Below are 26,661 nucleotides of genomic sequence, written 5' to 3' on the forward strand. Positions count from 1 at the left end.
AGTTTGAGGGGAGAGCGATAAACTGCAGCAGCAGCCATTTTTTTTTCCTTCTTTGTTCACATGTGCGTGCGCGAACGAATTGTCCATGAAGATAATTTTATTAACTACACAGATGTATAATAAAACAATTGGTGACTGGTTTATAACACAATTATGACAGAGTTGGAGGGGAGAGCAAGGAACTGCAGCAGCAGCCAGTTTTTTTCTTTGTTCACATGTGTGCGCGCGAACGGTACAGGAGGTCCTCAAACTGGGTCCTGGAGAGGCGGAAGTATCGCTGAAAGCGGCTGTCATCCAGATGCAGCTCCTGCAGCAAATGATCAATTTTCAATTTATAGTGTCACGTGGCATCCAGTGTGAACGCGGCTCAAACAGAGCGACACACCGGGTGATGGTGGCGCATCGATCGCCAGGTAAGGGACGTGAATTTGTGGCATCGTGTGGCGTCTGGTGTGAACGCGGCTTAACAGTGTTGTTAGTGTTATTGATTGTGTTTTTGTAGTTCAGTTGGTTTAGTCAAGTGTCATGCTGCCATTACCATGAGTGAGAAGTGTAGAGTATTTGATGTCTTCCACCACCGTCTCCGTTTGTGTAAAAATAAAAGCACCTGCTTGCGGCAGAAAACAGAAAAGACAGAAAGCTGTGCATGCGTCCATGTGTGTAACTTTGATCACAAAGAAACTGGGGAGAGGTGACATTTGCCGTTTGGTATGCTTATGTATTTTGGGTTGTTGATAGAACTAATATTTTTGGAGAAACTATGGATATTAGCTAACAACACTGAACAATGGACATTGATAATTACATTCTGGACTCACACCCCATTGCATTGGGGGTGGTAAATCATCTTTATATTAAAAGTGTGCATGCCTGCCTGATTTTATTTTGTAAGTTCAATTACATAATAAAAATGTATTGTGGTCCATTTAAAAATCAAATGGCAAAACAGAACTCATAAAATAAAATAATAATACTGACAATAATAATAGTGTTTATATGATAACAAGAACCTAAACAATTCATAAATACATTACGACACTAAATTAACATTGCAAAATTACGTAATTTGAGTTCTTGGTCTAAGGTTCTAAAAACATTGTGGACTCACACACCATTTCAACTCATTATAGAAACTTTGCATAATTTATTAACACCCTTAAAAAATGTCAGCTACCTATTTTATAAACACAATACCAATCTAGAGCCCGCGGATCCCCACGGGCAACACACTCGTATTTTTTAATGTTCCGGAACAGAAACGTTTATTTTTTGTTTAAATTTAGGAAGTTGTACCGTAGTCATATTGGTGTTTGCAGGGCTCCTACGGCTTTGGCTCGATGAGGAACTGACACTTCAACCCGATCTCCTCTTTGTACTCTGGTGACAAATATATAGAATTAAATGAGTGAAGCAGACCCATCTGATCACATGATCACATCCGCACTTACTGACAGCCATTTTGAAGAAGGTGGCCATGTGCTTCAGTTCAGCCGCTACATTAGTGTTATGGATGGAATGGAATCCCTCCCTTCCACCCCAAAACACTGAGAAGACAACAAATACACAGATATAATGCAGTAGAAAAACTGTTTTTCTAGCTTGTTATTTTTTCGTGACATGATCATAGCTTACCAAAATTTTCTGCACCCAGTTTTTTGGCGATATCTAGCCCTTTCTTGACCTGAGCACCAGCATAGGCCAGAACATGACAGTCAGGATTTGTGGCTGCACCGTTCATGTACCTGTTAGATGAAAATCATGAGAGCGTACCTCCAAATTTATTAGTTATTGCACATCAGTATAGATTTTTATTGACACAGTCAGAAATACAGGAAAATGTAAAAAAAAAAAAAAAAAAAAATCATTGTACCTCAATATTAAAGAAAGTGTGTGTGCAGGAGGGGAGGGGGGTGAATTATTGAGTACACTCCAAAATTTAATGGGCTCTTCCACAGCACACAGCCAGTCACACTATATTTCGAGAAAAACTGTTGGGAAGGTGTCGTGACACGGACCCACAACAGGGGGCGCTAAGGAACGGACAATGGATAAGCCAACCAGTAACAATTTAATGTTGTGGAAACACACAACGTAATATAGACAGAGATATGGATTGCCAATGATACACCAGGTCAGGGGCGTAGGTTTGCATATGGACCATAGGGAGAAGTCACAACCAATATTTTGGGATGGCAAAATAGTCCCTACCAATATTTAGCATTTTTGTTTATATAACAAAATCATTCACTATTTTTTTGCGAACTCGATACTATAATTTTAGTCGTCACGTTTTGTGTTTTCGACGTGCCAGAATGACAGGGTTACCCATGTTGCAATTTCATTGGCTCACGTTCTTCTCACATGGACGTAAACAAAGCGCATCTCGTGGCAGGCAGTGCTTATATTGTAAAGTGGGAGGTCCCGGAGCGCAGAGGATGGGTGGCTCCGGTGCAGTGTTGCCAGATGTACGATAATTATCGTATTTGTACGATAGTTTTGCCATCTGTACGATGTACGATCTATAATGGGAAAAAACCCAATATGTACGATAATTTCAGTTGGTTGCCCAAACACGCATCTCTCTCTGACACCCAAGAATCATTTTGCAGGCGTTGCACTCAGGCGGCATCAAAGACACACCACACACAGGGCTGCTGCTGGCTTTGGGCTGCCGGGACAGTCATTTGAAAGCCCGCCCCCTCTCATACAAAGTAATGAGTTCCCATCCAATCTCTGCAGGACAGGACAGGAAGATTCCCCAACCAACATCTTTTTTTTTTTTTCGAAACTGTATTTCAACAAATGCAATAACAAACGAACAAAACACAAGAGCAAAGAGATATACAAGAAAAATAAAAAAAAAGTTCAAGTTCCTTATGGAGGTGTCAACATTTTTTCTGTGTTCAACAAAATCTGCACAAGTGGCCATGGCATCGGATGACGACAGCCACCTCGAGGTTGAATTCGACTCTTTCTAGTCTGGTAATTAACACGTTTGTGTTACTTCACAGTCTTGCTTGTGCATTTGCGTTCTTTTTGTGCCAGTTTCCCCATTACTATAATTACTCTTTAAAAATGTGACATAAAATTCTTTGTAAATTAAAAAAAATGCTAAAATAGCTACGTTGTATGCGTTTTGTTTGTGTACGATAATTTCTCCCAAAATACGATAATTTTGAGGTTTTGGTACGATAGTTTCATATTTCATATCTGGCAACACTGCTCCGGTGCAGAAAAACAAGAAGGGCGGGGGGGAGGGGTTGCGAACAATGCTGTGCGCCACACTTAAAATAAACTGCACACACCTTCACAAATGACACCAATACCCTGCCTTTTCCTCAAAAAATACTACATTTATGTTTGCTGTCTGTCTATGTACTTTTCTGTCACTTTTGCGCTCTTTTTCATACTTTTCCCCGAACGCACTTTACCGTAATATATGCAACATATAGCATACTGTTGGAAAGCACGGGTTCATGGCTTGCTGTCAGTGTTGAAATTTTTCAGAGTGAGGGCTTACATGAGAACTTACGGTAATGAGAATCATCAGCGCACTAGTGTGAAACTTCTGTGTTTTTCCTCTGCGTTATGACATCACAGGCTTACGTTTACCGTAATACACCATATATATCATTGGAAATCCCTTTTTTTTTTTTTTGGGCAAATTAGGTTGCCAGATACCTACAACTGCATTATTGATGAAGAGAATAGATTATACATCTTGTTTGCAAAAACTTTTTTTTTTTTTTTTGTTAGCTCCACAAGTATTTTTTTTTTGTTGTCTTGTTCTCTCAGGTGTAGGCCTATAGAATAGATTCGTGATTTTGGGTGCAATTTTGTTATTTAAGCTATTTGTTTGTTTGCCTACACACTTAATATTGTAAATAAAGTGTTAAATTATTCAGCATTATGTCGTCATATGTTATGTATTATGCTGTACTTGTGCATCTAATGGTATGAGTGGGTTAGGGGGTGATGGTGGTGAGCAGGGGGGCCGGGGGGTGGTGGTGGTGGTATTGTCCCTACCAAAGCTGAGACCAAACCTACGCCCCTGCACCAGGTGACGTGTGGGCAGGCTCGAAGATAGAAGACCTCTGGCGAGAGAAGAGCTGATTCCCACACAGCTTCCACCACCAGCGGGCCTGAAGAACACCGGAGCCGCCAAGTCCCGAGTCCCCAGGTGGCCTCTGCCTTCGGCTGTCGACCCTGGTACTGCTGGCAGAGAACAGAGAAAATCCAGGTGAGTGTGAATCCGCACACTCAGTAGTCCACTCACAGTCAATGTTCTCCAAGGAGGGAGCACCTCCACCTCCAATCACACACTCGTGCAGCTCCTGTGTAACCACTTATCTGCTACGGAGCATGATGCGAAGTCGTTGCGGTCACGCCCTTACTCCAGCTCCGATAAGGACACCACAGGGCAAGCAGCTGCAAGGAAGACTTAAGTTAGCAGAGAAATTTACCACAGAGAAGATTACCTCTTGGTTGCTGAATTCTCGGCGGGGAGGTGGAGTTGTAGTCCGGCTTTTATGGTGATGTGGAAAATGAGTGACAGCTGGTGCAGATGATGAATGACAGCTGTCACTCTCCGTTGCTCCGACGCCCTCTCGTGCTTGAAGGCGCACTCTAAGCAGGGTGCCATCTGGTTGTGGTGGGCCAGCAGTACCTCCTCTTCTGGCGGCCCACACAACAAAAACAGTTCAAATCAAATCAATTTTATTTATATAGCGCCAAATCACAATAAACAGTTGCCCCAAGGCGCTTTATATTGTAAGGCAAGGCCATACAATAATTACGTAAAAACCCCAACGGTCAAAATGACCCCTGTGAGCAAGCACTTGGCGACAGTGGGAAGGAAAAACTCCCTTTTAACAGGAAGAAACCTCCAGCAGAACCAGGCTCAGGGAGGGGCAGTCTTCTGCTGGGACTGGTTGGGGCTGAGGGAGAGAACCAGGAAAAAGACATGCTGTGGAGGGGAGCAGAGATCAATCACTAATCATTAAATGCAGAGTGGTGCATACAGAGCAAAAAGAGAAAGAAACACTCAGTGCATCATGGGAACCCCCCAGCAGTCTAAGTCTATAGCAGCATAACTAAGGAATGGTTCAGGGTCACCTGATCCAGCCCTAACTATAAGCTTTAGCAAAAAGGAAAGTTTTAAGCCTAATCTTAAAAGTAGAGAGGGTGTCTGTCTCCCTGATCCGAATTGGGAGCTGGTTCCACAGGAGAGGAGCCTGAAAGCTGAAGGCTCTGCCTCCCATTCTACTCTTACAAACCCTAGGAAATACAAGTAAGCCTGCAGTCTGAGAGCGAAGCGCTCTATTGGGGTGATATGGTACTATGAGGTCCCTAAGATAAGATGGGACCTGATTATTCAAAACCTTATAAGTAAGAAGAAGAATTTTAAATTCTATTCTAGAATTAACAGGAAGCCAATGAAGAGAGGCCAATATGGGAGAGATATGCTCTCTCCTTCTAGTCCCCGTTAGTACTCTAGCTGCAGCATTTTGAATTAACTGAAGGCTTTTCAGGGAACTTTTAGGACAACCTGATAATAATGAATTACAATAGTCCAGCCTAGAGGAAATAAATGCATGAATTAGTTTTTCAGCATCACTCTGAGACAAGACCTTTCTGATTTTAGAGATATTGCGTAAATGCAAAAAAGCAGTCCTACATATTTGTTTAATATGCGCTTTGAATGACATATCCTGATCAAAAATGACTCCAAGATTTCTCACAGTATTACTAGAGGTCAGGGTAATGCCATCCAGAGTAAGGATCTGGTTAGACATCATGTTTCTACGATTTGTGGGGCCAAGTACAATAACTTCAGTTTTATCTGAGTTTAAAAGCAGGAAATTAGAGGTCATCCATGTCTTTATGTCTGTAAGACAATCCTGCAGTTTAGCTAATTGGTGTGTGTCCTCTGGCTTCATGGATAGATAAAGCTGGGTATCATCTGCGTAATAATGAAAATTTAAGCAATGCCGTCTAATAATACTGCCTAAGGGAAGCATGTATAAAGTGAATAAAATTGGTCCTAGCACAGAACCTTGTGGAACTCCATAATTAACCTTAGTCTGTGAAGAAGATTCCCCATTTACATGAACAAATTGTAATCTATTAGATAAATATGATTCAAACCACCGCAGTGCAGTGCCTTTAATACCTATGGCATGCTCTAATCTCTGTAATAAAATTTTATGGTCAACAGTATCAAAAGCAGCACTGAGGTCTAACAGAACAAGCACAGAGATGAGTCCACTGTCTGAGGCCATAAGAAGATCATTTGTAACCTTCACTAATGCTGTTTCTGTACTATGATGAATTCTAAAACCTGACTGAAACTCTTCAAATAGACCATTCCTCTGCAGATGATCAGTTAGCTGTTTTACAACTACCCTTTCAAGAATTTTTGAGAGAAAAGGAAGGTTGGAGATTGGCCTATAATTAGCTAAGATAGCTGGGTCAAGTGATGGCTTTTTAAGTAATGGTTTAATTACTGCCACCTTAAAAGCCTGTGGTACATAGCCAACTAATAAAGATAGACTGATCATATTTAAGATCGAAGCATTAAATAATGGTAGGGCTTCCTTGAGCAGCCTGGTAGGAATGGGGTCTAATAGACATGTTGATGGTTTGGATGAAGTAACTAATGAAAATAACTCAGACAGAACAATCTGAGAGAAAGAGTCTAACCAAATACCGGCATCACTGAAAGCAGCCAAAGATAACGATACGTCTTTGGGATGGTTATGAGTAATTTTTTTCTCTAATAGTTAAAATTTTATTAGCAAAGAAAGTCATGAAGTCATTACTAGTTAAAGTTAAAGGAATACTCGGCTCAATAGAGCTCTGACTCTTTGTCAGCCTGGCTACAGTGCTGAAAAGAAACCTGGGGTTGTTCTTATTTTCTTCAATTAGTGATGAGTAGTAAGATGTCCTAGCTTTACAGAGAGCTTTTTTATAGAGCAACAGACTCTTTTTCCAGGCTAAGTGAAGATCTTCTAAATTAGTGAGACGCCATTTCCTCTCCAACTTACGGGTTATCTGCTTTAAGCTGCGAGTTTGTGAGTTATACCACGGAGTCAGGCACTTCTGATTTAAAGCTCTCTTTTTCAGAGAGTGTAATGAAACTTATTCCCCACTGCTGGGTAGTCCATCAGAGTAAATGTAAATGTTATTAAGAAATGATCAGACAGAAGGGAGTTTTCAGGGAATACTGTTAAGTCTTCAATTTCCATACCATAAGTCAGAACAGGATCTAAGATATGATTAAAGTGGTGGGTGGACTCATTTACATTTTGAGCAAAGCCAATTGAGTCTAATAATAGATTAAATGCAGTGTTGAGGCTGTCATTCTCAGCATCTGTGTGGATGTTAAAATCGCCCACTATAATTATCTTATCTGAGCCAAGCACTAAGTCAGACAAAAGGTCTGAAAATTCACAGAGAAACTCACAGTAACGACCAGGTGGACGATAGATAATAAATAAAACTGGTTTTTGGGACTTCCAATTTGGATGGACAAGACTAAGAGTCAAGCTTTCAAATGAATTAAAGCTCTGTCTGGGTTTTTGATTAATTAATAAGCTGGAATGGAAGATTGCTGCTAATCCTCCGCCTCAGCCCGTGCTACGAGCATTCTGGCAGTTAGTGTGACTCGGGGGTGTTGACTCATTTAAACTAACATATTCATCCTGCTGTAACCAGGTTTCTGTAAGGCAGAATAAATCAATATGTTGATCAATTATTATATCATTTACTAACAGGGACTTAGAAGAGAGAGATCTAATGTTTTATAGACCACATTTAACTGTTTTAGTCTGTGGTGCAGTTGAAGGTGCTATATTATTTTTTCTTTTTGAATTTTTATGCATAAATAGATTTTTACTGGTTATTGGTGGTCTGGGAGCAGGCACCGTCTCTACAGGGATGGGGTAATGAGGGGATGGCAGGGGGAGAGAAGCTGCAGAGAGGTGTGTAAGACTACAACTCAGCTTCCTGGTCCCAACCCTGGATAGTCACGGTTTGGAGGATTTAAGAAAATTGGCCAGATTTCTAGAAATGAGAGCTGCTCCATCTAAAGTGGGATGGATGCCGTCTCTCCTAACAAGACCAGGTTTTCCCCAGAAGCTTTGCCAATTATCTATGAAGCCCACCTCATTTTTTGGACACCACTCAGACAGCCAGCAATTCAAGGAGAACATGCGGCTAAACATGTCACTCCCGGTCCGATTGAGGAGGGGCCCAGAGAAAACTACAGAGTCCGACATTGTTTTTGCAAAGTTACACACCGATTCAATGTTAATTTTAGTGACCTCCGATTGGCGTAACCGGGTGTCATTACTGCCGACGTGAATTACAATCTTACCAAATTTACGCTTAGCCTTAGCCAGCAGTTTCAAATTTCCTTCAATGTCGCCTGCTCTGGCCCCCGGAAGACAACTGACTATGGTTGCTGGTGTTGCTAACTTCACATTTCTCAAAACAGAGTCGCCAATAACCAGAGTTTGATCCTCGGCGGGTGTGTCAAGTGGGGAAAAACAGAAATGTGAACGGGTTGGCAGTGTACACAGGGCTTCTGTTTAGGGCTACGCTTCCTCCTCACAGTCACCCAGTCGGCCTGCTTTTCTGGGATCTGCCGGAGGGGAACTAACGGCAGCTAAGCTTCATTGGTCTGCACCGACTACAGGGGCCTGGCTAGCTGTAGGATTTTCCAAGGTGCGGAGCCGAGTCTCCAATTCGCCCAGCCTGGCCTCCAAAGCTACACTTATTACAAGTACCATTACTGCTAAAGGAGGCCGAGGAATAACTAAACATTTCACACCCAGAGCAGAAAAGTGCGGGAGAGACAGGAGAAACCGCCATGCTAAACTGGCTAAGAGCTAGTAGCTGCGCTAAGCTAGCGGATTCCTAAAAACACACGAAGTGAATGTGTAAATAATTTAGAGGTGATTCAGCAGAGGGAGTGCTTTAGTTAAGGCACGTGAAGATTACACTGTGAAACAAATCGTTATCTAGTTATCTAGATCAATCTAACTGCGCAGATTAAACAGCTAACAGATACAGCAAAACACCGCTGTGCTCCGAAACAGGAAGTGATACAATACCGCAGTGAGAGCCAACCACCAGAACATCCAAAAACATCCAATAAGTTACAGGTTTTGTATAAGTTAAGAGCACGTTGAAGCACGTCATAATATGGCTTGTACCTTGAAAAACTTTGGGCATGCACAAGTTGTAGGTATGTTATGTGATTGTTGACACACAAGTTATTCATAAGTCAAAATACATCCATTGATTGGATGAACAACTAAAAGCTGCAGTCCTCATGCGAACAGTTCAGACTGTTTCAAATATTAAAAATGTTCACACACAGAGTAAATATAATGTCTTAATCTGACCTGTTACCTTGTTTGAGTCAGATTCATCATCACAGCCTGACGAAAACTTATCCACATAAAGTGTCCTGATTTTGGAAAATAACATCTGAAAATACTTTAGTTTCTTGTTGTGGCTGAAGAAACGTAGCATTTTAAAAGAAGTACCTCAGTGTTTGTCTGCTCGCAGTGCATTTCTCAAGCTGAACCAGAGAACGCTGGCACTTTGCTCCACAAAACAATTCATTTATTTTAAAAGTTGAAAGAGTCACAGCACCTCATTCGTTCACATCAGCGCTTATCACAGGCATCAGCTGATTTTTCAGCAGTCTGCATGTGATGAAAACAAATCCCATGATCCACCAAGACTAAAATAAATTTAAGTTAAATTTTAAAAAATGTTAAATTACTCTGTTTGGCCTCCATGTGGAGGAGAGATGCCGCGCAACAGCATACACGTGCTTGAAGTCGTGCTCGTCAATATTTACATGCGCCACCTGCCAAACAAAAGGGTTCTGTGGGAAAACACAAACTAAGCCAGACTTCACCGTTCCAACCCGTATCCTTCCCGTGCAGTACCCGAACTGTTCGGTGGAAACGGGCTGTCAACATACGATGGCCAAATCGTCAAGGTGTGATAGGGGCCCTAATGGGTTCTTCTTTGGCCACTCCACCAACTTGAAAGAAAAACTGCTCAATATTTTTAGACTACTTTTACTTTTGTTTGCTCCCATTAGGGGGTGCCACAGTAGACCATCCATCTCTATCTCACCCTGTACTCTACATTTTGCTCTCTCACATCAAACAACTGCATGTCCTCGCTCAACACGCCCAAAAACCTCCTCTTTGGCCTCCACCAAATTACCAATAAATAAATAGATAAATAAATGTGAAAAACACACAATTTTTCCATCTTAAAGCAGGGAGGGAAACAATTTGTGGATCTGAATATAATTAAACTACCAAACATTCAACTTTCACTTTACATGAAGCCTCAATGAACATTAACACGGATTGGACACATGCTTTCTAAAAATCCAACTTAAATACTGACCTCGGGTGGGCAAACAGGTTACAGGTGACCCACAGCACCTTCACCCCAGTCTGGTTTTGTAGCTGCAGAGCCAGGTCTGTGATTTAATCCAGATTCTTATTGGACTCGTTCAGGGTTGAGCCCTCAGGAGCCAAATCCCTGCAGGAAACAACAACAGACAGCACCATAAAACTACAGACAGACAGTCTACAAACATCTAAGGGCCCTGTCACACCTTGATGATTTAGCCAGCGTATGCCAACAGCCCTGTTTCCACTAAGAAGTCCAGGTCGGTACTAATACTACAAAAACATGCTTTTGGATTGCGGTATGCATTTTCAGAGGCCTGTCATCCATGCCTAGTCTCCCAAAGTGGTCATTTTGGGCAACTGGGCATGGACGCAGGGACTCTGAAAATGTATACAACAGCATGTTATTTGCATTATTGTCACTTACTGAGATACACAACACGTGGAATCACATTAACAATATTCATTGTCATTTTAAAACGCACGACACCCAGCAAACGCGTACATAAAAAGTTGGCTCACTTTAACTTTTGTCGTGTTGGCTGGTACCGCGCTGCTCTCCAAATTCGCCAGGGCGTCCTCATCAAGCTTGCTGCTTTGGCTGCTGTTCATTGTCAGACTATCCATGAGAAAATCATCTGTAATATCCATATTGGGACCAACACACACTTCTTGCCTTTTCATCTTTTCATCTGCGGACAGTTCTTGGGCTGCGCGCACTATGGCGTCATCAGTTTATGCACAGCGGGCCTGTATTGGGATACCCACCCGTTACTGCGGGCAGGTATAGACAGGTAGCGTAACTGTAGATCTATGCTACTGGCCCCGCAACGCCTCATTAAATGATAATAATGCACGGTATAGTGCAGGTCGGAACGGTTAAGTCTGGCTTGTTTGCGTTTCTACCGCCAGCAGAACCCTTTTATTTGGGAGGTGGAAATACTGATAAGCACATCATTGAGCGCGCGTACGCTGCTGCATAGCTTTGCCGCCTCCACACGGAGGCAAAACAGAGTCAATTAACATTATTTTATTTTATTTTTGTCTTGGTGGCTCATGGGATTTATTTTCCATCGCCTCCATCTGATCAGCCCCCCTGCATGGTTCAGGCTCAGAAACGCACCGGGAGCAGAAAAACCACAGAGGGACTTCTTTTAAAACGTTACGTTTCTTCAGCCATGACAAGGAACTGTATTTTCTTCAGGCTGTGATGATGAATCCAACTGAAATGATGTAACAGATAAGATTAATTAAGAATTTATATTTTTAAATATTTGAAACAGTCTGTTTGCATGACGACTGCAGCTTTCAGCCAATCAATGGACAGTATTAAGGGATGTATTTTGACTTACAAGAAACGTGTGTCAGCTAACTTACCTACAACTTGCGTCCCACATGTGTGAGACATATGAGACATACACTGGCATACGTCGAAAATATTGTGCATGCCAAAACTTTTTCGAGGTACTTGCTGTATTACGACGTAAATCAGCGTGCGTGCTTCAATGCGATCTTAACTTATACAAAACTTACCCATAACTTATTAGACATATGCCAGCATTTTAATACGGTCAGCACACGCTGGCTATATTGTCAAGGTGTGACAGGGGTGTAAATAAGTAAGTTTATTATTGTTGCTCCTTTCAAGAGCAGCAGTCACAATAAAACAATAAAAACTGAAAAAATAGCCAAAGAAAAGCCTGACCAGATGCTTTTAACTTCATTTAGTTTTATTTTAACATTAACTAGAAGCACTCGGAGAGCGCAAACCTCTGCCAAGGCCATAGAATCACTGACGTCACACAGATTACCCATTGGCAAAGAGACTTATTCCACGTCATTTCATGCATTTACGTCATGTTTCAGATTCAGTGGTTAACCCTGTGGGGTCCGAGGGCATTTTTTGGACAGTTCACTTGCCTGGCATAAATGTTTTATTACTGCTGTTAACAGCTCTCCCTGCATCCCACAATCAAGTTTTGTCTCTTTTTTCAGGACAACCTGTACTTTCAAAATATATATGCTATAGTTGTGTTTTATAAGTGTAATACAGGTTTACAATCAGAAATAAGAAAGGAAAAAGTAAAGCTGAAAATAATTTTCCACACATTTATTCAAAACACACAGCATACTATAATAAACAACTGTTTTGACACTTTATAAAGGTAATTTGAGCTCTTGTGTGAAAGACTGTACAACAAAGACTCAAACAATAAACACAAATGCACATTTTGAACAATATATACAAAACGGTCTATGTGTTTTGTTTGTCTTCATCTCAAAGCAATTTCTGTTTGCTATTACACAAAGGTCACATCACAAACTTCTACTTCTAAGTTCACTGTGTGTTTTTTCTCTCCTGCTCTGAAAGCAACATTCACACTTTGAGGCCCATTCACAGTTTGAGAAGCGGCCCCTCCCCCTCGCTCCATTGATAAGGTAAACAGTGCTTTACGCCGGAGCGAGAGAGCTTGCCACAGGCTTATCCAGTAACATTCACAGGAAAACTAGTCGAGCAATCCTGATACTCACACACTCTTTGTTTGAGCACGTGAGATTGTATGAGAGGCTCTCTGTTCACTTTCACTTTCGCTATGCATAATGGCTATTCAAACAGGCCAACTAGTAACACATCACTCCTAAAAACAATCTTTGGTGTGTCACATGAGGTGAATCTGCCCTACGATTGGATTTTGGAAAACCATGTGACGGTGAACCAATTCCGATTGGACACTCACATTGCTCACGTCATCACACAGCTTCTATGAGGAGTACAAAGATGGTGGAAGGTGGCTCGAAAGTCCGCGGAGTTAACTTTTCAGCAAAAAAAGCAAGTTTATATCTCATATCATTAAAAAGTTATTTATAATTTAGTAAAGCTTGGTCTCAGCCGTCGTATACAACGGCTTCTGCCCCAGAGGGTTAAACCCTTAGATCTTCAGCAAATGTGTTTATAAAGAGAAACTGCATGAACTACACAAGTTTTTTTTATTTTCTAATAAGTTTATTTAAACAAGAAACAAATTCTAAATTATTGTTGTGTCGTAACTTAATTTTTGTTCAGCCTTTGTGACCCGTCTTCATGAAGTTAGATGTAAAAATGTTGACATTGGCCCTATCCTGCAATGATAAAGAATCCTTAAAAAAATTACTGGATCCGAATCGTGTTCCAGATCATTAACTTTAATGACTTCTAAGTTAGGCCAAGATACACCCCTGGTAAAAATTTCATTGAAATCCATTGAGAATTTTTTGAGCAATCCTGCTAACAAACCAACCAATCAACCAAAGCGACAGAAAACATAACCTCCTTGGCGGAGGTAATTATTAGCATGCAAACAATTCTAATGTTTCACCATTTGATGTATTTTTGTCTAAATAACAAATTTGCTTTCAGCTGCAACGTTTTGAGAAAATAATCAGAATTTTATATTTATCTTACCTGTCATGAAAAGTGTAATATTTCACCTGTGAGAAAACAAAAAAAGGTCATACATAAAATCTGCATAACATACAACGATTAACGACATAAACGTGATATTAAAGAAGCTTCAGTTGAATTGTCTCACACCAAGATTAGTGAAAAACTCAAACGCAGCGTGGAGCCTCTTCTTGGCCGATTCCATTGGAGTTCCTTCATTCCAGGATCGGTGGAGAGTCGGAAACCCAAACGGATCAGCGCCTCAAAACGGTAACAATCAACACAAGAGAATGAACAAGCGGGTGGGAAAATCTGTAACAAACATCCTGCCACCAAAAGACCACCACAGTTCTTAAAACACATTTCAAAGGATCTCTACACCAAACCTGACAGGAAATACTGACATACTCTAGTACTGTATGGGACGTTTTTCTCTGTGTATTGATGAGATTACAGTAACACCTGCTGCTTTAAATATTAAACTTTTTTTGCTTACATTATGTAATGCAATTAAAGTCTTTTTAATAATGTGACTATCAATACAAGTCTTATTTGTTATTGTTCAAATTCTCACAGCAAGACATTTTGAACAGTTGCTACCTCACAGACTTGTACTACTCAAGTCTGATTCAAGTCCTGATTTACAAAACTCATTATTTGAGACTTGCACTGATGTCTCAAATACACTGCTGCACTACTCTTGATTGCCTCTACTGGTGGTTGGCTCTCACTGCGGTATTGTATCACTTCCTGTTCCGGAGCACAGCGGTGCTTTGCTGTATCTGTTAGCTGTTTAATCTGCGCAGTTAGATTGATCTAGATAACTAGATAACGATTTGTTTCCCAGTGTAATCTTTACGTGCCTTAACTAAGGCACTCCCTCTGCTGAGTCACCTCTAAATTATTTACACATTATTCACTTTGTGTGTTTTTAGGAATCCGCTAGCTTAGCGCAGCTACTAGCTCTTAGCCGATTTAGCATGGCGGCTTCTCCTGTCTCTCCCGCACTTTTCTGCTCTGGGTGTGAAATGTTTAGTTATTCCTCAGCCTCTTTAGCAGTAATGGTACTTGTAATAAGTGTAGCTTATTCGTAGCTTTGGAGGCCAGGCTGGGCGAATTGGAGACCGGCTCCGCACCTTGGAAAATCCTACAGCTAGCCAGGCCCCTGTAGTCGGTGCGGACCAAGGTAGCTTAGCCGCCATTAGTTCCCTTCCAGCAGATCCCGAGCAGCCGGGAAAGCAGGCCGACTGGGTGACTGTGAGGAGGAAGCGTAGTTCTAAACAGAAGCCCTGTGTACACCGCCAACCCGTTCACATTTCTAACTGTTTTTCCCCACTCGGCGACACACCCCCCGAGGATCAAACTCTGGTTATTGGCGACTCTGTTTTGAGAAATGTGAAGTTAGCGACACCAGCAACCATAGTCAATTGTCTTCCGGGGGCACAGCAGGCAACACTGAAGGAAATTTGAAACTGCTGGCTAAGGTTAAGCGTAAATTTGGTAAGATTGTAAGTCACGTCGGCAGTAATGACACCCGGTTACGCCAATCGGAGGTCACAAAAATTAACATTGAATCGGTGTGTAACTTTGCAAAAACAATGTCGGACTCTGTAGTTTTCTCTGGGCCCCTCCCCAATCGGACCGGGAGTGACATGTTTAGCCGCATGTTCTCCTTGAATTGCTGGCTGTCTGAGTGGTGTCCAAAAAATGAGGTGGGCTTCATAGATAATTGGCAAAGCTTCTGGGGAAAGCATCCATCCCACTTTGGATGGAGCAGCTCTCATTTCTAGAAATCTGGCCAATTTTCTTAAATCCTCCAAACCGTGACTATCCAGGGTTGGGACCAGGAAGCTGAGTTGTAGTCTTACCCACCTCTCTGCAGCTTCTGTCCCCCTGCCATCCCCTCATTACCCCATCCCCGTAGAGACGGTGCCTGCTCCCAGACCACCAATAACCAGTAAAAATCTATTTAAGCATAAAAATTCAAAAAGAAAAAATAATATAGCACCTTCAACTGCACCACAGACTAAAACAGTTAAATGTGGTCTATTAAACATTAGGTCTCTCTCTTCTAAGTCCTTGTTAGTAAATGATAAAATAATTGATCAACATATTGATTTATTCTGCCTTACAGAAACCTGGTTACAGCAGGATGAATATGTTAGTTTAAATGAGTCAACACCCCCGAGTCACACTAACTGCCAGAACGCTCGTAGCACGGGCTGAGGCGGAGGATTAGCAGCAATCTTCCATTCCAGCTTATTAATTAATCAAAAACCCAGACAGAGCTTTAATTCCTTTGAAAGCTTGACTCTTAGTCTTGTCCATCCAAATTGGAAGTCCCAAAAACCAGTTTTATTTGTTATTATCTATCATCCACCTGGTCGTTACTGTGAGTTTCTCTGTGAATTTTCAGACCTTTTGTCTGACTTAGTGCTTAGCTCAGATAAGATAATTATAGTGGGCGATTTTAACATCAATCAACTCAATCAATCAACTTTTTTCTTATATAGCGCCAAATCACAACAAACAGTTGCCCCAAGGCGCTCCATATTGCAAGGCAAGGCCATACAATAACCATGAAAAACCCCAACGGTCAAAACGACCCCCTATGAGCAAGCACTTGGCCACAGTGGGAAGGAAAAACTCCCTTTTAACAGGAAGAAACCTCCAGCAGAACCAGGCTCAGGGAGGGGCAGTCTTCTGCTGAGACTGGTTGGGGCTGAGGGAAAGAACCAGGAAAAAGACATGCCGAGAAGGGGGGCAGAGATCGATCACTAATGATTAAATGCAGAGTGATGCATACGGAGCAAAAAAAAGAAAGAAACAGTGCATCATGGGAACCCCCCACAGTCTACGTCTAAAGCAACATAACCAAGGGATGGTCCAGGGTCACCCGATCCAGCCCTAACTATAAGCCTTAGCGAAAAGGAAAGTTTTAAGCCTAATCTTAAAAGTAGAGAGGGTATCTGTCTCCCTGATCTGAATTGGGAGCTGGTTCCACAGGAGAGGAGCCTGAAAGCTGAAGGCTCTGCCTCCCATTCTACTCTTACAAACCCTAGGAACCACAAGTAAGCCCGCAGTCTGAGAGCGAAGCGCTCTAATGGGGTAATATGGTACTACGAGGTCCCTAAGATAAGATGGGACCTGATTATTCAAAACCTTATAAGTAAGAAGAAGAATTTTAAATTCTATTCTAGAATTAACAGGAAGCCAATGAAGAGAGGCCAACACGGGTGAGATATGCTCTCTCCTGCTAGTCCCCGTCAGTACTCTAGCTGCAGCATTCTGAACCAACTGAAGGCTTTTTAGGGAACTTTTAGGACAACCTGATAATAATGAATTACAATAGTCCAGCCTAGAGGAAATAAATGCATGAATTAGTTTTTCAGCATCACTCTGAGACAAGACCTTTCTGATTTTAGAAATATTGCGTAAATACAAAAAGGCAGTCCTACATATTTGTTTAATATGCGCTTTGAATGACATATCCTGATCAAAAATAACTCCAAGATTTCTCACAGTATTACTAGAGATCAGGGAAATGCCATCCAGAGTAACGATCTGGTTAGACACCATGCTTCTAAGATTTGTGGGGCCAAGTACAATAACTTCAGTTTTATCTGAGTTTAAAAGCAGGAAATTAGAGGTCATCCATGTCTTTATGTCTGTAAGACAATCCTGCAGTTTAGCTAATTGGTGTGTATCCTCTGGCTTCATGGATAGATAAAGCTGGGTATCATCTGCGTAACAATGAAAATTTAAGCAATACCGTCTAATAATACTGCCCAAGGGAAGTATGTATAAAGTGAATAAAATTGGTCCTAGCACAGAACCTTGTGGAACTCCATAATTAACTTTAGTCTGTGAAGAAGATTCCCCATTTACATGAACAAACTGTAATCTATTAGACAAATATGATTCAAACCACCGCAGCGCAATGCCTTTAATACCTATGACATGCTCTAATCTCTGTAATAAAATTTTATGGTCAACAGTATCAAAAGCAGCACTGAGGTCCAACAGAACAAGCACAGAGATAAGTCCACTGTCCGAAGCCATAAGAAGATCATTTGTAACCTTCACTAATGCTGTTTCTGTACTATGATGAATTCTAAAACCTGACTGAAACTCTTCAAATAGACCATTCCTCTGCAGGTGATCAGTTAGCTGTTTTACAACTACCCTCTCAAGAATCTTTGAGAGAAAAGGAAGGTTGGAGATTGGCCTATAATTAGCTAAGATAGCTGGGTCAAGTGATGGCTTTTTAAGTAATGGTTTAATTACTGCCACCTTAAAGGCCTGTGGTACATAACCAACTAACAAAGATAGATTGATCATATTTAAGATTGAAGCATTAAATAATGGTAGGACTTCCTTGAGCAGCCTGGCAGGAATGGGGTCTAATAAGCATGTTGATGGTTTGGATGAAGTAACTAATGAAAATAACTCAGGCAGAACAATCGGAGAGAAAGAGTCTAACCAAATACCGGCATCACTGAAAGCAGCCAAAGATAACGATACATCTTTGGGATGGTTATGAGTAATTTTTTCTCTAATAGTCAAAATTTTGTTAGCAAAGAAAGTCATGAAGTCATTACTAGTTAAAGTTAATGGAATACTCAGCTCAATAGAGCTCTGACTCTGTCAGCCTGGCTACAGTGCTGAAAAGAAACCTGGGGTTGTTCTTATTTTCTTCAATTAGTGATGAGTAGAAAGATTTCCTAGCTTCACGGAGGGCTTTCTTATAGAGCAACAAACTCTTTTTCCAGGCTAAGTGAAGATCTTCTAAATCAGTGAGACGCCATTTCCTCTCCAACTTATGGGTTATCTGCTTTAAGCTACGAGTTTGTGAGTTATACCACACAGTCAGACACTTCTGATTTAAAGCTCTCTTTTTCAGAGGAGCTACAGCATCCAAAGTTGTCTTCAATGAGGATGTAAAACTATTGACGAGATACTCTATCTCACTCACAGAGTTTAGGTAGCTACTCTGCTCTGTGTTGGTATATGGCATTAGAGAACATAAAGAAGGAATCATATCCTTAAACCTAGTTACAGCGCTTTCTGAAAGACTTCTAGTGTAATGAAACTTATTCCCCACTGCTGGGTAGTCCATCAGGGTAAATGTAAATGTTATTAAAAAATGATCAGACAGAAGGGAGTTTTCAGGGAATACTGTTAAGTCTTCTATTTCCATACCATAAGTCAGAACAAGATCTAAAATATGATTAAAGTGGTGGGTGGACTCATTTACTTTTTGAGCAAAGCCGATAGAGTCTAATAATAGATTAAATGCAGTGTTGAGGCTGTCATTCTCAGCATCTGTGTGGATGTTAAAATCGCCCACTATAATTATCTTATCTGAGCTAAGCACTAAGTCAGACAAAAGGTCTGAAAATTCACAGAGAAACTCACAGTAACGACCAGGTGGACGATAGATAATAACAAATAAAACTGGTTTTTGGGACTTCCAATTTGGATGGACAAGACTAAGAGACAAGCTTTCAAATGAATTAAAGCTCTGTCTAGGTTTTTGATTAATTAATAAGCTGGAATGGAAGATTGCTGCTAATCCTCCGCCCCGGCCCGTGGTACGAGCATTCTGACAGTTAGTGTGACTCGGGAGTGTTGACTCATTTAAACTAACATATTCATCCTGCTGTAACCAAGTTTCTGTTAGGCAGAATAAATCAATACGTTGATCAATTATTATATCATTTACCAACAGGGACTTAGAAGAAAGAGACCTAATGTTTAATAGACCACATTTAACTGTTTTAGTCTGTGGTGCAATTGAAGGTGCTATATTATTTTTTCTTTTTGAATTTTTATGCTTAAATAGATTTTTGCTAGTTATTGGTGGTCTGGGAGCAGGCACCGTCTCTACGGGGATGGGGTAATAAGGGGATGGCAGGGGGAGAGAAGCTGCAGAGAGGTGTATAAGACCACAGCTCTGCCTCCTGGTCCCAACGCTAGACAGTCACAGTTTGGAGGATCCAAAAAAATTGGCCAGATTTCTAGAAATGAGAGCTGCTCCCTCTAAAGTGGGATGGATGCCGTCTCTCCTAACAAGACCAGGTTTTCCCCAGAAGCTTTGCCAATTATCAATGAAGCCCACCTCATTTTTTGGACACCACTCAGACAGCCAGCAATTCAAGGAGAACATGCGGCTAAACATGTCACTCCCGGTCTGATTGGGGAGGGGCCCAGAGAAAACAACAGAGTCCGACATTGTTTTTGCAAAGTTACACACCGATTTAATGTTAATTTTAGTGACCTCCGATTGGCGTAACCGAGTGTCATTACTGCCGACGTGAATTACAATCTTACCAAATTTACGCTTAGCCTTAGCCAGCAATTTCAAATGTCCTTCGATGTCGCCTGCTCTGGCCCCCGGAAGACAATTGACAATGGTTGCTGGTGTCGCTAACTTCACATTTCTCAAAACAGAGTCGCCAATAACCAGAGTTTGATCCTCGGCGGGTGTGTTGTCGAGTGGGGAAAAACGGTTAGAGATGTGAACGGGTTGACGGTGTACACGGGGCTTCTGTTTAGGGCTACGCTTCCTCCTCACAGTCACCCAGTCAGCCTGCTTTCCCGACTGCACGGGATCTGCCAGGGGGGAACTAACGGCGGCTAAGCTACCTTGGTCCGCACCGACTACAGGGGCCTGGCTAGCTGTAGAATTTTCCACGGTGCGGAGCCGAGCCTCCACTTCGCCCAGCCTGGCCTCCAAAGCTACGAATAAGCTGCACTTATTACAAGTACCGTTACTGCTAAAGGAGGCCGAGGAATAACTAAACATTTCACACCCAGAGCAGAAGAGTGCGGGAGAGACAGGAGAAGCCGCCATGCTAAATCGGCTAAGAGCTAGTAGCTACGCTAAGCTAGCGGATTCCCAAAAACACACAAAGTAAATAATGTGCAAATAATCCAAAGGTGATTCAGCAGAAGGAGTGCCCCAATCAAGGCACCAAACAGGCCATGAAGCAGCACAGGCAACGCACGACAACGGTGCTAAAATAAAATAAAAATAAAAAAAATGAAAAAAAAAGCATTAGCAAGCTAGTTAGCCTGCCAACGCTAATAAAAGTTAGCTGATAAAAGTGCTCCGTCGCGATGTTTCGACCGTTGGAGGTCTTCCTTAGGCGTTGGAGCACAGTAAAAAGTTAAAAAAAATTAAAAAGTAAAAAAAAGTAAAAAAGTCTTGAAAAAGACTGTTAGTTCAAGTCCAAAGCAGCAGGTAGCAGTCTCTGTGTAAACAGTCCCAACAGAGAGCCCTCCAAATCCAACCTACTACCCGAACCCGAACAAGACTCGTGGAAGGCTGGTAAGTGAACGTGGTAATACAACAAACTGCCCGAATTTGAGAGTTGTTTAGAAGCTCCCAAGTTGCTCCACACAGATGCTGAGAATCTGAGATGCTGAGAATGACAACCTCAACACTGCATTTAATCTATTAGACTCAATTGGCTTTGCTCAAAATGTAAATGAGTCCACCCACCACTTTAATCATATCTTAGATCTTGTTCTGACTTATGGTATGGAAATAGAAGACTTAACAGTATTCCCTGAAAACTCCCTTCTGTCTGATCATTTCTTAATAACATTTACATTTACTCTGATGGACTACCCAGCAGTGGGGAATAAGTTTCATTACACTAGAAGTCTTTCAGAAAGCGCTGTAACTAGGTTTAAGGATATGATTCCTTCTTTATGTTCTCTAATGCCATATACCAACACAGTGCAGAGTAGCTACCTAAACTGTGTGAGTGAGATAGAGTATCTCGTCAATAGTTTTACATCCTTATTGAAGACAACTTTGGATGTTGTAGCTCCTCTGAAAAAGAGAGCCTTAAATCATAAGTGCCTGTCTCCGTGGTATAACTCACAAACTCGCAGCTTAAAGCAGATAACCCGTAAGTTGGAGAGGAAATGGCGTCTCACTAATTTAGAAGATCTTCACTTAGCCTGGAAAAAGAGTCTGTTGCTCTATAAAGAAAGCCCTCCGTAAAGCTAGGACATCTTACTACTCATCAATCAATCAATTTTTTTTATATAGCGCCAAATCACAACAAACAGTTGCCCCAAGGCGCTTTATATTGTAAGGCAAGGCCATACAATAATTATGTAAAACCCCAACGGTCAAAACGACCCCCTGTGAGCAAGCACTTGGCTACAGTGGGAAGGAAAAACTCCCTTTTAACAGGAAGAAACCTCCAGCAGAACCAGGCTCAGGGAGGGGCAGTCTTCTGCTGGGACTGGTTGGGGCTGAGGGAGAGAACCAGGAAAAAGACATGCTGTGGAGGGGAGCAGAGATCAATCACTAATGATTAAATGCAGAGTGGTGCATACAGAGCAAAAAGAGAAAGAAACAGTGCATCATGGGAACCCCCCAGCAGTCTACGTCTATAGCAGCATAACTAAGGGATGGTTCAGGGTCACCTGATCCAGCCCTAACTATAAGCTTTAGCAAAAAGGAAAGTTTTAAGCCTAATCTTAAAAGTAGAGAGGGTGTCTGTCTCCCTGATCTGAATTGGGAGCTGGTTCCACAGGAGAGGAGCCTGAAAGCTGAAGGCTCTGCCTCCCATTCTACTCTTACAAACCCTAGGAACTACAAGTAAGCCTGCAGTCTGAGAGCGAAGCGCTCTATTGGGGTGATATGGTACTACGAGGTCCCTAAGATAAGATGGGACCTGATTATTCAAAACCTTATAAGTAAGAAGAAGAATTTTAAATTCTATTCTAGAATTAACAGGAAGCCAATGAAGAGAGGCCAATATGGGTGAGATATGCTCTCTCCTTCTAGTCCCCGTCAGTACTCTAGCTGCAGCATTTTGAATTAACTGAAGGCTTTTTAGGGAACTTTTAGGACAACCTGATAATAATGAATTACAATAGTCCAGCCTAGAGTAAATAAATGCATGAATTAGTTTTTCAGCATCACTCTGAGACAAGACCTTTCTGATTTTAGAGCTATTGCGTAAATGCAAAAAAGCAGTCCTACATATTTGTTTAATATGCGCTTTGAATGACATATCCTGATCAAAAATGACTCCAAGATTTCTCACAGTATTACTAGAGGTCAGGGTAATGCCATCCAGAGTAAGGATCTGGTTAGACACCATGTTTCTAAGATTTGTGGGGCCAAGTACAATAACTTCAGTTTTATCTGAGTTTAAAAGCAGGAAAGCAGGACTCATCACTAACTGAAGAAAATAAGAACAACCCCAGGTTTCTTTTCAGCACTGTAGCCAGGCTGACAAAGAGTCAGAGCTCTATTGAGCCGAGTATTCCTTTAACTAGTAATGACTTCATGACTTTCTTTGCTAATAAAATTTTAACTATTAGAGAAAAAATTACTCATAACCATCCCAAAGACATATCGTTATCTTTGGCTGCTTTCAGTGATGCCGGTATTTGGTTAGACTCTTTCTCTCCGATTGTTCTGTCTGAGTTATTTTCATTAGTTACTTCCACCAAACCATCAACATGTGTATTAGACCCCATTCCTACCAGGCTGCTCAAGGAAGCCCTACCATTATTTAATGCTTCGATCTTAAATATGATCAATCTATCTTTATTAGTTGGCTATGTACCACAGGATTTTAAGGTGGCAGTAATTAAACCATTACTTAAAAAGCCATCACTTGACCCAGCTATCTTAGCTAATTATAGGCCAATCTCCAACCTTCCTTTTCTCTCAAAAATTCTTGAAAGGGTAGTTGTAAAACAGCTAACTGATCATCTGCAGAGGAATGGTCTATTTGAAGAGTTTCAGTCAGGTTTTAGAATTCATCATAGTACAGAAACAGCATTAGTGAAGGTTACAAATGATCTTCTTATGGCCTCGGACAGTGGACTCATCTCTGTGCTTGTTCTGTTAGACCTCAGTGCTGCTTTTGATACTGTTGACCATAACATTTTATTACAGAGATTAGAGCATGCCATAGGTATTAAAGGCACTGTGTACCAAAATGTATCAAAAAACACACCAGAAAACCAAAATATATACAATAGGTACAGGTTACAGTCACTCACAATGACTAACAGTCCCCACACTGTTATTATGTCATTATGTCCAGATGATGACAGCAAGCAGACACACATGTGTCACAGTGGGGAGTTGTTAGTCCATGTCTATCCAAACACAGTACATGTTGTCCAGCTGGGACATCCAGAACGACAGATCTTTCAGCTGCTGTGGTGCACAAATAGTTGTAGCAATAGGTGTACTAGGCAGCTGTAGTTTTACACGTTTTGCACACAACTCCTGCTTCATACGCAGCCCTTTCAGCTAAGCAGGCAAGTGACTCCAAGATCCCCTGTGGAGAGCTACTTCTGTTATGTAAACAAGGAAGTCTCAGAACACACAGACAGCAAATATGCAAACACAAGAATGTGGCTAGCCAAGTCAGCTAGCCAGGGTCATTTGACTCTCCATGGGCTTTATGCAAACACAAGAATGTGGCTAGCCAAGTCAACTAGCCAGGGTCATTTGACTCTCCGTGGGCTTTACAGGTAGAAGAGAAAAGCTTGGACCTCCGAGTGTTAATAAACAAGAATCTCACCTCCAACAGCGGTCCAGGAGTGTTTCACAGTCCGGACATGAGCTGGACCACAGCCTGTGGTTAAAATTCTCTCACCCAAAATAAAAAATCCCATGTGATAATCCAGCCATTGCGGTGACCAGAGTTGTGTTGTGCTGCTGAAGTGAGCAAAAAAGAAAAAATAAAGGTCCCTGGAAAGGCACTTTGTCTGACACATGGCACAGCATGACACAGTATGGCACACTGCCAGCAAACTTTCAGCACAGCTGCCCAAGTGGCACACGCGCACACTTAGTGACTCATGGAGCATTATGCATACACACACAGCCCCACGCATGTGCGCGGAGGCACATGTGCCACGCACACACATACTTGCGCACTTACACGCACATGCGCTTGAGGAACACAGCGCTGCCTCCCACTCTGATCCCGTGTTTGCCATCCAGACTTTTTGTCATTGGACAGTCTTCAGCACCTTTTATGGCCGTCTGTCAGTGGTCTGTGTCATCTACAGGTTGTCTACATGCGCTTTGGATGCCATCATGCAGGTGTGGACGAGGTTGACCACGCCTCTATTCCCTCATGACTGCATCGGATTATGGCAATATTTGCTATGTCGGGCTGGTTCCTGCACATTCTTTAGACTCAAACACTCGTGACTTGCCTCAGCTTCAGGTAATGGAGGATGAGACTCTTTAGTGACTTGTACCTGAAAACTGGGGACTCTAGACTCAACTCAAACTCAGGTAATGGGGGACTCAATGTCACACTCTGCAGTAGTGACTTGAACCTAAACACTGAAGACTTGAGGCTCCACTCGTACTAAGGTAATGGGGACTCCATTCCAACTATTATTCAAAGCTTGCACTCGAAAAAACTGGGGACTTAAGACTTGAATTAGCGACTTGGACTCAAAAACTACAGACTCAAGACTCCACTCGGACTTGAGCTTTAGCGACTCGACTACAACAGTGCTGCTAAATACAGCCACTGGTTGAGCTCAAAAAGTTCAGTAGAATTCAGGTCAAAGTTCATCAAATTTGATCTTTCACAAAACTGCCCCCTCCCCTCAAAAAACCCCACATCCCAACACATCTTTCTTACACACTGATGTGGCGGCATACAGTAAATACGACTGACTGCGCACACAGACACACACATTACAGTATCATTTACACAGAAGGAGTGCCAGTAGCAGACAGAGAACCTGAGCCAGTCCTCCATCGTCCTCCCCAACAGCACCTAAACAGAAGAATTAACAAGTTATATTACATTAAAATATTTAAGACATACATAAAAGTTGGAAAAAAAGTTAAAAGTTGGAACAACTTTTTGTTCAAAGAAGAATTTTTACATTTGCTTAAAAAAAGAAAAAATAATTTGTAAATTAGCTTTTGTAAATGAAAACTGTGGTTAATATTATTAGCACTGTCTCTTTAATACAGTGGAACTGATATACATATCGTGCTGATTGGCAAACACCTCTGACACACCAGAAAATAACAGAAAACAGGTTTTTAAATAAACATGTCTTCAACCCAGAAACTGCAGCAAAATGTTTCAGGACATTCTGACTTTGAACGTAGGTCTGCTTTCTGCCACGACAGGACTTTTGTCAATTCATGGTGGCTGTAAAAAATAATCCCATAGTTCCACTGATCTACAGTATGTTGTGGACACACACACACACACACACACACACACACACACACACACACACACACACACACACACACACACACACACACACACACACACACACACACACACACACACACACACACACACACACACCTCCTCTGCACTGTAGTGTTTGAAGCACATGACATCCTGGGCTCCAGCACGGGCCACGTATGGGATCTTAGAAATGCCTGTGTACCAGAAAAGCATGTGAAGTGCAAAACACAGTTACATTAAAAGAAACCATAATAACAATTTGAAAGCATCAATTTGAAAATGTGTCAAATATTTCAGTGTTTTTACTTGTGTAATTATTTGTGGGTGTCGTCATTGACACAGTGACATAAAATCTAATTTATGACCTTAATGGGCTCAGCTATAGGCTGAAAAATAAAACTGAATTGAATTTAAAAAATATTCATATGGAGAAACAGAGAGAGAGAATGACTTTAATATATACTACTAACTGAGGGAAACTTCAAACGTGGCTACAGGTTAAAAACTTTGAGGGTTGGGTTGACTAATTAAAATCAGTCAACTTGTCAGTGACTCACTTTGA

General features: G+C 41.6%; 1 protein-coding gene across 1 annotated transcript in view; it reads right to left on the minus strand.

The window, feature by feature from the left end:
* LOC117513195 (xylose isomerase-like) overlaps positions 1 to 26,661 on the minus strand; it is a 41,929-nt gene that overhangs the window by 14,501 nt on the left and 767 nt on the right. The window contains 8 exon segments of the mRNA XM_034173492.1: positions 1,294 to 1,377; positions 1,449 to 1,544; positions 1,633 to 1,742; positions 10,441 to 10,578; positions 13,891 to 13,916; positions 14,018 to 14,130; positions 25,592 to 25,664; positions 26,217 to 26,293. Of these exon segments, the coding sequence (XP_034029383.1) occupies positions 1,294 to 1,377; positions 1,449 to 1,544; positions 1,633 to 1,742; positions 10,441 to 10,578; positions 13,891 to 13,916; positions 14,018 to 14,130; positions 25,592 to 25,664; positions 26,217 to 26,293 (717 nt within the window).

The sequence above is a fragment of the Thalassophryne amazonica genome, chromosome 7 (assembly GCF_902500255.1).
Source record: "Thalassophryne amazonica chromosome 7, fThaAma1.1, whole genome shotgun sequence".
Classification (NCBI taxonomy): domain Eukaryota; kingdom Metazoa; phylum Chordata; class Actinopteri; order Batrachoidiformes; family Batrachoididae; genus Thalassophryne; species Thalassophryne amazonica.